The sequence below is a fragment of the Equus caballus genome, unplaced genomic scaffold (genome assembly GCF_041296265.1).
Source record: "Equus caballus isolate H_3958 breed thoroughbred unplaced genomic scaffold, TB-T2T haplotype2-0000769, whole genome shotgun sequence".
NCBI classification, from domain to species: Eukaryota; Metazoa; Chordata; class Mammalia; order Perissodactyla; family Equidae; genus Equus; species Equus caballus.
Window position 1 is genome coordinate 172143 of NW_027221988.1, and position 14447 is coordinate 186589.

The 14447-nt window shown below is 38.3% G+C and overlaps 2 protein-coding genes and 1 pseudogene across 8 annotated transcripts in view; 2 read left to right on the plus strand and 1 right to left on the minus strand.

The window, feature by feature from the left end:
* LOC138922337 (large ribosomal subunit protein uL15m-like) overlaps positions 1-14447 on the plus strand; it is a 79114-nt gene that overhangs the window by 56263 nt on the left and 8404 nt on the right.
* The window catches only part of LOC138922338 (uncharacterized), a 59296-nt gene continuing 45361 nt past the window's right edge, over positions 513-14447 (minus strand). For 4 of the 7 annotated variants that reach the window (XR_011435426.1, XR_011435428.1, XR_011435427.1 and 1 more), the window contains one exon: positions 2890-3442. Coding sequence is in view for 1 of the 7 variants with exons in the window: in XM_070259075.1 (XP_070115176.1) it covers positions 3439-3442 (4 nt within the window). In the remaining 6 variants the exon portion in view is untranslated. Of the gene's footprint in view, positions 972-1349; positions 1456-1778; positions 1808-2889; positions 3443-14447 lie in introns of those variants that run through there. The other 3 variants (XR_011435425.1, XR_011435424.1, XR_011435429.1) reach the window with 3 other exon arrangements.
* LOC138922336 (ligand-dependent nuclear receptor corepressor-like protein pseudogene) lies at positions 8318-13385 on the plus strand (annotated as a pseudogene).

A 14447-nucleotide genomic window follows, 5' to 3' on the forward strand; every position in this document is an offset into this window, starting at 1 on the left:
TAGTTGTGTGTGGTGGGAGGATAAGTCTTGTTGTTTTCTTTTTAATCCAGTTGTGTTTACCCCATCATTGCTAGAACCCCAAATCTCAAAAATACTACATATTGATAACAGATACATACAGATGTAGTAAAAGTACAAAGAAAAGCACAAGAAGGATAAATTCTAAATTCAGAATAGTGGTTACTTCTGGGGAAGCTGGGAGAAAGAGGAATGTGATTAGGTATAAAAAGAGACCTATAGGGGGCCATCCCCATGGCCGAGTGGTTAAGTTCATGCTCTCCACTTCCACGGCCTGGGGTTCGCTGGTTCGGATCCTCGGCATAGACCTACACACCGCTCATCAAGCCATGCTGTGGCAGCCTCCCACATAGAAGAACTAGAATGACTTATAACTAGGATATAGAACTATGTACTGGGGCTTTTGGGAGACAAAAAAGAGGAAGCTTGGCAACAGATGTTAGCTCAGGGCCAATCTTCCTCACCAAAAAGCGTGCAAAAACAAGACCTATGACTATTTTTATAATATTTTATTTCATAAGCTGGGTATTGGGCACATAGGTATTTGGCTTAGTGTTAGTCACATTTAATATCAGTCCTGAAATATTTCACAATTGAAAGATTTCAAACAGAACAAAGGATTAAGTTTTTTAAAAAGACAAACTGAAAATGCTAGAAGAAAAAGCAGGTATGTCTTAGTGGTGTCTATAACCTTTTACTCCCTCTACAAATGGATGTATAATATGTAAGAAATAGTCTTCAAATTAATATTATCAATCATTCATAAAAAACATTGAGCCGGTCTTGTGCCCATTTCTTTGATTTTTGCTCTGAGAAGTTGATATGGAGAATATATGTATTTCCAGACTGTTCTTGACTTTTAGAAAAGTTTAAGGCACCTTGACTGAAGTGAGCAAACTAGAATCCTGAGTAGGGACAATGAGGTCACATTCTGTGGATTCATTCTTCCAGGTCTGCAAAACAGTAAGAAACCATTTCCTCAGTATTAGAGGGATCAGATAGCAGCAAGACTCGGAAAGCTTCACCAAACTGTCTTCTGTTTCTACCATATGCCTCCCAGAGGAACCAGAACTAGCAATTCTAATGGCCTTGCACAGTTGTAGGAGAACTCCTGCCACTACCATGCATGTATCTATGACTTTCCCTCCTTTATATTTTCCCCTGTGAACATGAAGGACTATAGTAGTAGTTAATTATGTTTTCCGAATATTTCTGATTCTCTGCCTTCCAGGACGTGGTAGGACTGCGATTCCCAGATTCTTGGTTTGGGTGGGGTCATGTGAATAGTTCTGGTTAATAAAGTATAGGTGGAAGAAATCTGTGTCACTTACAGACTAGAGCTTTTCATTGCTGGTGTGAGGCCCTTCAGAATCTTACTTCCTTTTGTCACAGCAACCTGCAAGTTTCAGTTTGGTGGCTGCTCTCTCAGCCTGGGTCCTGGAATTAGATAAAAACTAGAGTTCCCAGATGATCCTTGATGAGATTATGATACAATCAAGAAATAAACCTTTGCTGAGAAAGTGCTAAAAATTCCTTTGTATCATTCAGTTCAAATGTCCCTTCAGAGAGGCAATCCTTGACCACGCAGTCTAAAACCCACCGCAAATATCAGTTGCTGTCTAACACAATCCCCTGTTTAATTGTCTTCATAGTACTCTTTACTTTCAGAAATGGTTTTATTTATCCGCACTTCTTTATTCTATTCCCCACCCCCTGCCAAAAAAAGCCCCCAGAATACTCCATGAGAATAGAAGACTTGCCTGTTTCATTCACTGCAGTATTCCCAGCACTTTGAGTATAGAGAGACATGAAAGAATCAGATTAGCCTGATTTTTACAGGCCATGGTAAGTGCAATGTGAAGTCACTGAAGGGTAATGAGACTCTGACTACTTTTGGAGAATGGACTGGAAGTGGGCAACAGTGGAAGTGAAAGTAGATCAGTCAGTAAACTCTAGCATTGTTCTAGGCAAGATAAAGGGGGGTTGAACAAGTATGGTGTTTGCAGATCAAAAAGATAGGTCTTGTTTATGTGGGAATTAGGGAAGAGAAGCATCAAGAAGACTCTTAGGTTGCTGGCTTTAATAACTAGATAAATGGAGGTGCCATTTAATGAGATGGGGAATATAAGGGAAGAGCACTTTGGGGGGACTGTGGCAGAGAGTTGGATATCTAGAATTTCCTTCTGACTATGTTATGAAGACATCCTAGTCAAGATATCAATTAAACAGCTAGATACTGTCCATGAAAATAATCTATAACCAATCTATAAACGAAAATTTGGGTGAATTTGTTCTGAGCTGAAATCTGAGGACCATGGCCCGGGGCCTTTCTTCCCACAGGAAGAAAGGGCACCAAAGAAGTGAGGTGTACAGAGTGGTTATATACCGCCAAGCAGGACGTTTCACATATGATTGAAATGTCCCTCCCACAATAGTCACAAGATTGCCCTGTTGGCACAGCTCTTGATGGACACCGCAGGTAGTGGGTCTGCTATCTCAGAGGGCGTAGCAGGAGGCAAGTCTGTTGTCTCGAGCTGGGCAGTCACAGGTGAGCACAGCAATCAGTTTCTAGCCTAAGGAAAGACGCTTAAGCCTTAAGGAGATGCCAACTTTGGGAGAGGGAGGGAAGTTGCACCTTTATCTCAAGGGCCTTTGTTCTTGCCATAGGGAATATCTAAAGCAGATATACAATGCATGCTCAACAGCCACGGTCAGGCCCTTTTGGAAAGACAAGGTGAGGCCGAATTAGGTTTACACCAAATGGCTTCCTCATATTCTCCAATATATCCTATTGCTTGCCATTTTTATTTGTCAATACAAACAAGTTGAACTCAGATTTGGGATGCAGATATAAACCTGAGAATTTATAAACCATTTAAGATCACCTGTGTTGGGGAAGTGGGAGAATTCCTCCCCCACCCCTTTTTCTTAAGGTTCTTATGGCTGGTCAAATAATTTAAAAGGCAGGTTAGCAGGAGAAAAATCAAACAAAGTTTAATAGCATGTATACATGGGAGAAACTCAGGAGAAACAGTAACTCAGTCATCTGGCTGAGGCTGCCTGTTTAAATTTCTTCAGCTACAGGAAAGGAGGATGTTGGGGGTAGTGATTTGGAGCTTCAAAGGGGAGGAAGGCAACTCCTGGAAATGGAAAAGCAAATGTTTGGTAAATAGAACTTTGATAAGAATGGGCTTAGCAAGGATCCTCCCAGTCTACCAGATACCCAGAGTTATCTAAGGTGATGGCTTGTCCTGGGGACTGGCCTTTATTTTAAATTTCTTTTAGTCAGTTGGGGAGAAGGTGGAATGTTCTTCCTGAGTCTTCTGAGCCTTTATTTTCTTCAGCTTGAAATAATCCACATACCAGAGTGGTGCATCTTGCGGTGGGCGGGGCGGGGGTGTGGGCATGCCCTGAACCCCATCACCTGCATAGGAAAAATAGATTTCAACATTTAGGGGTTAGATAGTATAAGAGGAGCCACTAAAAGTGAGAGAAGCATGGGCTATCCAGAAACCCAACAAGAAAAGTATTTCAAGGAGCAAGTGCTCAACTGCTTTGAATGCTGCTAAGAACTCATTTAAGAGAACAGAGAGTTTATATTTTTTTCAGCTTTGTTGAGGTATAATTAACATTAAAAAATTGTACATAGTTAATGTATACATTGTGATGAAGTTGGACAATATGCTTACACCCATGATACCATCACCACAATCCTGGTAATAAATATATCCATCACCTCCAAAAGATTTCTTACGTCCCTTTGCTTTTGTGTGTGTGTGTGGGAAGAACATTTAACCTAAGACTTATCCTCTTAAGTTTATAATGTTGTAGATCTCTAGAACTTATGTATCCTGCATAACTAAAACTTGATGCTGAACAACAACTCTCCATTTTCCCCACTCCCGTCCCCTGGCAACCACCAATCTATTTTCTGCTTGTCTAAGTTTGACTATTTTAGATACCTCCTATAGGAGAAATCATGCTATATTTGTCATTCTGTGACTGACTTGTTTCAGTTAGCATAATATCTTTTTTTTTATTGAGTTAATGATAGGTTACAATCTTGTGTGATTTCAGTTGTACATTAATGTTTGTCATTCGTGTTGTAGGTGCACCATTTCACCCTTTGTGCCCGCCCCCCACCCCCCCCTTTCCCCTGGTAGCCACTAATCTGTTCTCTTTGTCCACATTTTTAAATTCCTCCTATGAGTGGAGTCATACAGAGATTATCCTTCTCTAACTGGCTTATTTCACTTAACGTAATTCCCTCAAGGTCCGTCCATGTTGTTGCAAATGGGATGATTTTGTTCTGTTTTGCAGCTGAGTAGTATTCCATTGTATATATATACCACAACTTCTTTATCCATTCATCTGTTGATGGGCACTTAGGTTGCTTCCATGTCTTGGCTATTGTAAATAATGCTGCAGTGAACATTGGGGTGCATAGGACTTTTGGGATTGCTGACTTCAAGCTCTTTGGATAGATACCCAGTAGTGGAATGGCTGGATCGTATGGTAGTTCTATTTTTAGTTTTTTGAGGAATCTCCATACTGTTTTCCATAGCGGCTGCAGTAGTTTGCATTCCCACCAGCAGTGTATGAGGGTTCCATTCTCTCCACAACCTCTCCAACATTTGTTACTATTAGCTTTAGATATTTTTGTCATTCTAATGGGTGTAAGGTGATATCTCAGTGTAGTTTTCATTTGCATTTTCCTGATGATCAGCGATGATGAGCGTCTTTTCATGTGCCTATTAGCCATCTGTATATCTTCTTTGGAGAAATGTCTGTTCATGTCTCCAGCCCATTTTTTGATCGGGTGGTTTGATTTTTTTGTTGTTGAGTTGTGAGAGTTCCTTATATATTATGGATATCAAGCCTTTGTCAGATATATGACTTGCAAATATTTTTTCCCAGTTAGTGGGTTGTTTTTTTTGTTTCAATCCTGTTTTCATGTGCCTTGAAGAAGCTCTTTAGTCTGATGAAGTCCCATTTGTTTACTCTTTCTGTTGTTTCCCTTCTCTGAGAAGACATGGTGTCCGAAAAGATCCTTTTAATACTGATGTCAGAGAGTGTACTTGCCTACGTTTTCTTCTAGAAGCCTTATGGTTTCAGGTCTCACCTTTAGGTCTTTGATCCATTTTGAGTTTATTTTAGTGAATGGTGAAAAAGAATGGTCAGTTTTCATTCTTTTACATGTGGCTTTCCAGTTTTCCCAGCACCATTTTTGGAAAAGACTTTCTTTTCTCCATTGTATGCACTCAGCTCCTTTGTCGAAGGTAAGCTGTCCATAGATGTGTGGTTTTATTTCTGGGCTTTCAATTCTATTCCATTGATCTGTTCACCTGTTTTTGTACCAGTACCATGCTGTTTTGATTACTGTAGCTTTGTAGTAAGTTTTGAAGTCAGGGATTGTGATGCCTCCCGTTTTGTTCTTTTTTCTCAGGATTGCTTTAGCAATTCGGGGTCTTTTGTGGCCCCATATAAATTTTAGGATTCTTTGTTCTAATTCTGTAAAGAATGTCATTGGGATTCTGATGAGATAGCGTTGAATCTGTAGATTGCTTGAGGTAGAACGGACATTTTAACTATGTTTATTCTTCCAATCCATGTACATGGAATGTCTTTCCATCTCCTTATGTCGTCATCCAATTCTCTCAGAAAGGCCTTGCAATTTTCATTATATAGGTCCTTCACTTCCTTGGTTAAATTTACCCCGAGGTATTTTATTCTTTTTGTTGCGATTGTGAATGGTATTCAGTTAGCATAATATCTTCCGGGTCCATCTATGCTTTTACAAATGGTAGTATTTCCTTAATTTTTAAGTTTGAATAATGTTTAATTGTGTGTCTATCTCGCATTTTCCTCATTTTCTTTATCCACTTGACTATTGATGGACATTTGAGTTGTTTCTATATCTTGACTATTGTGAATAATGCTGCAATAAATGTGGGAGTGTAGATATCTCTTCACAATCCTAATTTCAAGTCTTTGCATATATACCGAGGAGTAGAATTGCAGGATCATGTGGTAGTCTATTTTAATGTGGTTTATTTTGGTGAGGAAGATTGACCCTGAGCTAACACACCTGTTGCCAATCTTCCTCTTTTTGCTTGAGGAAGATTGTCGCTGAGCTAACATCTGTGCTAATCTTCCTCTACTGTATGTGGGATGCTTTCACAGTGTGGCTTGACGAATGGTGCTAGGTCCATGCTCAGGATCTGAACCTCCGAACCCCAGGTCGCCAAAGTGGAGCACACGAACTTAACCACTATGCCATCGGGTTGGCCCCAGTCTTCCTCTATTTTTTGTACGTGGGATGCCACCACAGAGTGGCTTGATGAATGGTGTGTCGGCCCACACCTGGGATCTGAACCCATGAAACCCCAGCCGCCAAAGTGGAGCGAATGAACTTCGCCACTATACCACCAGGCCAGCCTCTATTTTTAATTTTTCTTTTTTTTGAGGAAGACTGGCCCTAAGCTAACATCTGCTGCCAATCTTCCCCTTTGTGCTTGAGGAAGAGTGGCCTTGAACTAACGTCTGTGCCAATCTCCCTCTATTTTATATGTGGGTTGCTACCACAGCATGGCTTGACAAGCGGTGTATGTCTGCACCCGGGATCTGAACCTGCAAACCTGGGCTGCAGAAGCGGAGAGAGCTGAACTTAACCACTACACCACTGGGCCAGCCCCTACTTTTAATTTTTTGAGGAACCTCCATACTGTTTTCCATAGTGGCTGCACGATTTTACATTCCCATCGACAGTGTGCAAGGGTTCCAATTTCTCCACATCCTTGCCAACACTTGCCATTTTTTGTTTTTTGGTAATAGTCATCCTAACATTTGTGAGGTGATATCTCAATTGTGATTTTGATTTGCATTTCTTATCAGATTTGGCAATATGGAGGTTATTCATAGGAAAACGTATGAATCAAAGAGGAGGAAAAGAGAGTCCACGTAGAACTCTTTCAAGAAGTTTTGCTATGAAAGCAAGCAGAGAAATAGGCTCAGCTAGAGGGATTACGGGGTAAAGAAAAGTGGTGTTTTGTCTTTGTTTTTTTAAGATGAGCGATATTACAACATTTTTTATGATGAAGAGACCATCCAGCCTGAGGAGAGATTGATGATGCAGTAAAGAGAGGGGATAAGGAAAACAACTAAACCCCTAAGTGGGTAGCAGACATAGGAGTCCAGATCACAGCTGGAAAGACTGAAGATTAACAGAAGAAAAGCCACTTCCTTCTCTTTAATATGATGCAGAAGATAAATGCAGTTGTAGGAAGGATTGTACATTTAGTGGTGGGATGTGGGAGAAGTTCCCTATCTCGTGACTTTTTTCTGAAGTGTAAAGGAAAATCATTGGCCAAGAGAGAACATACAAAATAGTCATCGCGGAGAGTGAAAAAGTAAGTTTTCTAAAACCCTGGAAAAGGATGACCAGCTTAAGGTTTGTGATCAGGAATTTAAAGAAAGCTTGTCAACCTGAAAGCCAGTTCTTTGTGGCCAGGAAAGAGGGCAATAATGAAAAGTGTTCTAGAGAGAGCAAATACAGTGATTGTTGTAGCTTCTTATTTACCCTAAATGATCACTTAAAGTGTATAAGTACATTATAATCTATAACAATGTTAAAGAAAATATATAGCTAACAGAAGTTGGCAAGTAGAAGGAGCAAAGAAGTGTGAGAGGTTAGGTGTGTAAGTATCTTCATCTCGCACAGAGTGAGGAGCTAATGTATAATTTTGAAAGTTGAAAATCCAAAAAAACAGATGTTTGAAGTACTTACCTTATTTAAATTATACGGTTTATCATAAAATAACTAAAATACTAAGAGGAAATAGTTTAAATTATCTAAATCCTCACCTGTCATAAGTGAATCCACAATGTCAAAAATTGATAAAACAATTAGTGATTGAGATCCTTTAATTTATAAATATGGAGGCAGTCACCGGAAGAAATAAAAAACAAAGTGAAAAGTAATTGCCTGTGGAGAACTTTTGTCCCTCATTATTATTTTGTATGACTTGATTTTTTTCATAACAAATGTATGCGTTAGTATACTTTAATAAAATTAAAACAGAAACTATTTAGCTGCGAATGAAGGCCTTGAAGTCAGGGCCAAGCTTTGATACAACTGGGTAGGTTTTGTCGAGGTGACATTTATTTCCAGCCCCTTCCCGTGCCCTCTGATTGGCTCTCTCGGAATTGGTTTTCTCCCAGTATCAAAGGGATTCACTGCCCTCCTGCCCCTGGCTTCCTGCCGCCTTCACTGAGGAAAAGCACATCTCTGGTTGTTTTCTGCTCCTCAACTTTGATCACTACAAAATGAGTCTATTCTTGGTCTCATTCTTAAAATGATTTGTTTTTGGCGCTCCGGGGCTCGCGCCCCTGCCTCGTGCCTGCGCCGCTCGTATGTAAATGAGGGCGCGTGACGCGGGACGCGGATGGACAAGGGAAGAGAGAGAGTGGCCGCTGCCCTCGCCGCCCGGTGCCGGAGCCCTCGGTGCGCGGCGGAGAGGAGAGGATGCCGGCGGGAACTCGACTCTTGGCGCCACCGTCTCATGCACTGTGTAGGTTTTGAGAGTATTTTAGAAGGGCTTTATGGACCACGGCTACGAAGAGCCCTGAGTTTATTTGAAGGATTGTCTACCATCTCTTGATTCTTCACAGTCAACACCAACAGAGGAACTGTCATCTCAGGGCCAGTCCAACACTGAAAGACTGAATGCCAAGCAGAAAATTAGCTAAATGCACTCTTTCGAAAGAAAGACCTTCCTCAGAACTGTGATCCTAACATTCCCCTAGTTGCTCAGGAATTAATGAAAAAGATGATACGTCAGTTTGCAATTGAGTATATTTCAAAAAGTGGTAAAATTCAAGAGAATAGAAATGGTTCAATTGGACCAAGTCTAATATGTAAAAGTATTCAAATGAATCAAGCAGAAAACTCCCTTCAGGAAGAACAGGAAGGCCCCTTAGACCTCACTGTGAATCGAATGCAAGAACAAAATACTCAGCAAGGGGATGGAGTGTTAGATCTCTCTACAAAGAAAACCAGCATAAAATCTGAAGAGTCGTCCGTATGCGATCCTTCTTCTGAAAATTCAATGGCTGGGAGACTACAGAGAAACAGAGAGGACTATGTGGAGAGAAGTGCTGAGTTTGCAGATGGTTTGCTCTCAGAAGCTTTGAAAGACATTCAGTCTGGAGCACTGGACAGAAATAAAGCAGGCATACCTCAAAAAACTTTACTTCTCCACTTAGAAGCCTTACCAGCAGGGAAGCCTGCATCTTTTAAAAACAAAGCTCGAGATTTCAGTGATAGTTACTCATATAAAGACAGTAAAGAAACTTGTGCAGTGCTGCATAAAGTAGCCCTGTGGGCAAGAGCTCAAGCAGAGCGCACAGAAAAAAGTAAACTCAATCTAATTTAAAGAAAAAAATGAAAGCCTACAATATGAAACTTCACGTCCTACTGTACAGTTAAAAATTCCTCAACTACGAGTAAGTTCTGTTTCAAAACCACAACCTGATGGTCCTGGTCTGCTGGATGTTATGTATCAAGTTTCCAAAACCTCTCCAGTCCTAGAAGGATCAGCTCTCCAAAAACTGAAAAATATACTCCCTAAACAGAAGAAAATAGAATGTTCTGGGCCCGTAACTCACTCAAGTGTTGACTCTTACTTTCTACCCGGGGACCTCTCTCCTTTGTGTCTTAATTCTAAAAATGGAACAGTTGATGGAACCTCTGAAAATACTGAAGATGGATTGGATCGAAAAGATAATAAGCAGCCCAGGAAAAAACGTGGCCGTTATCGGCAGTATGATCATGAAATAATGGAAGAGGCTATTGCAATGGTAATGAGTGGCAAAATGAGTGCTTCCAAAGCACAAGGAATTTATGGGGTACCTCACGGCACTTTAGAATACAAGGTAAAAGAAAGATCTGGAACACTGAAGACTCCTCCTCCGAAGAAACTCCGAGTACCAGACACTGGGTTATATAATATGACAGATTCAGGGACTGGCAGCTGCAAAAACAGCAGCAAGCCTGTGTAGATTACTTGTTAGGAAAATGTTTGTACGTGTGTTTGTGTGTGTGTGTGTATGTGCACAGGTGTGTGTTTGTGTGTCTATATACACACACGTGGGAATTACAGATGCTCACTCTGACAGGAGACATGAAATTTTGCAGTTGAAAAACCACTTACATGCCTTTTGAAAAAAAGTTTTATTCAGGGTTTTCACTGTGGACAGAATTATATAGTTGCTTACTTAATTCTGATAGTTTGTATTTAATCCTTGTATAAATAGGTGAAAAAGATTGAGGTTTTCTTTAGTAGTCAATAGCATAAAGCGTTGTGGGAAAACAAGTAATTGTCAAGTGAAACATTTTTATAGGTGAAAGACCACCCCAGCCATTCAGTTAAACCATCTTATAATGGAAATATGATATTAATAGTTTTTAAACATTTTTACCTAACATACTTAGAGTTACTGTAAGTACGTCAACCAACCAATCAGAGTTTAAATACGCAGCTATCTCCATACTAAGAAAAATTAATATATACAGTATTAGGACACTACAGTGCATTCTATGAAATATGAAATGCACTCAAGTGCATCCACCAGGAATAGACAAGAAAACCTTAAATGATATGTATAATGAAATTTAATATTTATCATTTAACAGTTGTTGTAGCAGGAAGTTGGAGTTTATAAGGTATACACTTTTTGAAAAAAACTGACACATTGTTAACCCCAGGAGCTATAAAATCCTTTAATATAAGATGGAATACTAAGAACAAAAAGTAATTTAAATTTAATTATTAAAATAATTTAATTTTGTTTTTCATTTGAAAAATAAGCTAATGTGTAAGATTAGAAAAGAAAGTTGGAATGCAACTTAGAGCATGTTTATAATGGGCACAGAAAAAGCTTGAGAATGATCATTTTGGTTTAAATGTGCTGGTTGGTTGATGTTATGACTACTTTAAATTTTAAGGATTGTGATAGACTCCTACTATTGAAAAACCTCAGTGTAACTTTAATATATTTGCTGCTGTGACATTTCAAAACATTTTCAGTTTATCAAAAATGAATTACAGATTTCATTTTGGTGGGCGATACATTATCATTTTGCTAATAACCAAATTTGCAGTTTGTTCAGGGTCTTAAATGGATTTACAGATATTTCACACTGAAGCTGTTTTGAACTTTCAGTAATGTAAACTCTACTAATTGGGCAGTTAGAAGCTGGGCAGTGCATTTTAACTTTTACTAGCCTCATAAAAGAGACCAGTAATTTTTATATAGCAGTTTTAAAATGTGGTTCAGAGTATCCATGTTGGATTTATGGAGTATGCCGTTTTAGTGGTAAAATGTTATAAAGCATGTGCCTCCATATAAAGATTGGGGATTTGCTTCATATGTTCACAGTTCTCCGAGTGCCCCTTTGCTCTGTTAAAAGTCAGGTTCTGATCATTTTTCTAAGCCAGTTTTCCTAAGTCCAAAAGGAATACTTAAAGCTGAATTTAAAAAATAAGTGCACCTTGTCAAATACTTGTGTTTTTACACTTGTGTTTGTGTGTATCTAATAATCACATATACATGTAATACTAAAGAGATTTTCAGCTATTACATTGAAAAACTGCTTACATATGTATAAGGAAACTGAAGAGAGGGAAATACACAACCAAGTAGATATTTGGTCTCTTCGATCTATACTGAACCCTCTTCAGCAATTAATGTTACCTGCATGCTAGGGTATGAATCCTCTCGCTCTTTTTTATTCCCCCAAGAAAGTATACATAATAGATTGCAAAACAGCAGATGTCAGGGTCATCTTTCTTTTTAAAGAATTAAGCCATATTTTGTGAGGGCCAGAACTTGGATGATTTAATGTATTTCCCCTCCCCGCCCCCCGCGCCCCCAGTGAAAAGCAAAGTTAATGTTTCAACACAATTTTATTGACCTCTTTATACAGAATTTTACTTGCAAAAATTTGGGGGCTTGAAGGCATTACATAATATTTATATTGTATTGAGCTTTTTTATTCCTCACACTATATTTACATTAATAAATTGATTGAGAAGTTTATAGTAAAGGGATACTTACAGAACACTTTTATATCATTTAAAAGATGACCTGACCAAAAACTTGACAGGATTCATAAAATCAGGGATCATTTTGCTATTGACTTCACAGTGCTCAGTAGTTTTATAGGTAATATTATAGTTAATTTGCCGCGTTTTAGTACTTGTATTATTTATTTTTGGTCAGAAATAGTAAATTAAATATTTTTTGATAGTTTGTAGGTAATGATCAACTCCTAACTTTTAAGATTTTTTTATTTTTTCCTTTTTCTCCCCAAAGCCCCCCGGTACATAGTTGTATATTCTTCGTTGTGTGTTCTTCTAGTTGTGGCATGTGGGACGCTGCCTCAGCGTGGTCTGATGAGCAGTGCCATGTCCGCGCCCAGGATTCGAACTAACGAAACACTGGGTCGCCTGCAGCGGAGCGCGCGAACTTAACCACTCGGCCACGGGGCCAGCCCCCAACTCCTAACTTTTAAAAGAAACAAAATGTTTCTAGTTACTGAGTTCACTTTTGATCATACAAACTTGGAAAGGCAGGGAAATTTATGGCTTCCCCTTCCCCCCAGTGATTCCATTAAGATATTCTCTATGTTAAACTTTCAAAGTACTTTATAAATTTAGTTACCAGTTATTACTTATTAATTGACAATTTTCTGAAAAATCCAGTTTCAGCAGACTTTTAATGAAGGTGAAAGCAACCATTATGTGCTTTCTACTTATTTGAATGTTCCTCAAGTATTTTATATTTTAAAAAAAAAAGAAGGAAAAGAAAAAACGGTGCCTCTGTTTTTAGAAAACTACTGCTCAGTAAAGTTGTTTAAACCATTTCTGGTAGCTAATGATAATTTTATATTAAATTGTATACTAACTTTAGTGAGACTGATTTTTTTAGTTGTTTACAGTACAAATACTTGTATTTGTTTTTTAATTGCAGTATTTCCATTGTCACAGTAATTTAGTAAAACTCTGGCTGCCTTGATTTTGACAGATTTTGTTAATATAAACTGATTGTTAGGCAATTAGTTATATTTATGCATAAATCAATTGCTCTATGATTCATGAATTATTTATTACAATATTTTCTAATGAATTCATGTATCTGTCTTGTGTTGTACTGTAATTCTGTTCCTACTTTGTGTTGTTATATATCTAAATCTGATTGTATGAATTTTAATTGTTCAGTTAACGTGTTTCTAGGTTGTAATTTGTAGTAAAGCTCTTCAGTGCTTTTGCACTTAAATTTAAAAAATAAATAAAAAATAAAAATGATTTGGTTTTGGCTCATGGTAAAAATCAGTAATAATCTAATAACTGAAATTCCCTTCCTCCTCCTGTTCCCATCCCTGCCAAATATTATTTAATGTGTGATCTCATTTAGGGAGATTAGATGGGAGAGTTTTATATGCATGTTTTTGTTTTTTAATCTCAGAAACAGAGGGTTAAATTGATCAGATGCTTCACTGCACGGTGTATTAGTATTATGGTTCATACCAAGTACCTCATGTGATAAATTTATCCCCTTTTATTTTCATCCCCCTCTCTCATTCTCTACCCACCTTGAGAATTTTAACTCTAAATAATGAGCTCAAAAGAATTCATCTCTGTTGGCAGACTGTTAAGGCACTGGGATAGGTAGGGGAAAATTATTTGGGAGTGTGTGAGAAAGAGGCCTTCCCAAGGAACTTCAAATTACACCATCTTTACAGGGCTTGTTTTATTCTTTTTACGTAATGATTCAGTAGTCACTATCAACTGGGACTGGAATTAGGATGGACTTTAAATCTCTTGTTGAGATGTTTTCTTATGGCAAGGTCTCATTAACATCATTTAAACAGAGTATAGCACAACACCCCAAGCAGGTGGGTGCTTAGTAAGTATTATCATGCAATGATAATGATGATGTAAAACTATAGGCTTCAGGTAAGGGTTGATGACTTATTCACCACACACCTTAAACTACATTCTTAAAACACAGATGAAACTCATTAAATTATTTTGACAGTTTTATATGCTTCATCAACATGTTGGATATGGGATAAACAAACGGCCTACAATTAACTACAAACAGTTATTTCCACTATTATTAACGGATGTTCACCAATAGCATTATATAACCTACACAACAAAGAGCATCTACTTGCAAGAAATGCAGCACATTGTTTTCTATTTCCTGTATCTCATTTATTCAATACACATTTTTTCCATGAGAAACATTATTGGTGTTAACACTCATCCAAAAGTTCATTACTTAATGCAAACGATTTTCTAGGTAGAGAAAAAAATTGTATATATTTCTGTAGATGAGGGCACATTTTGCAACATATTTTGTAA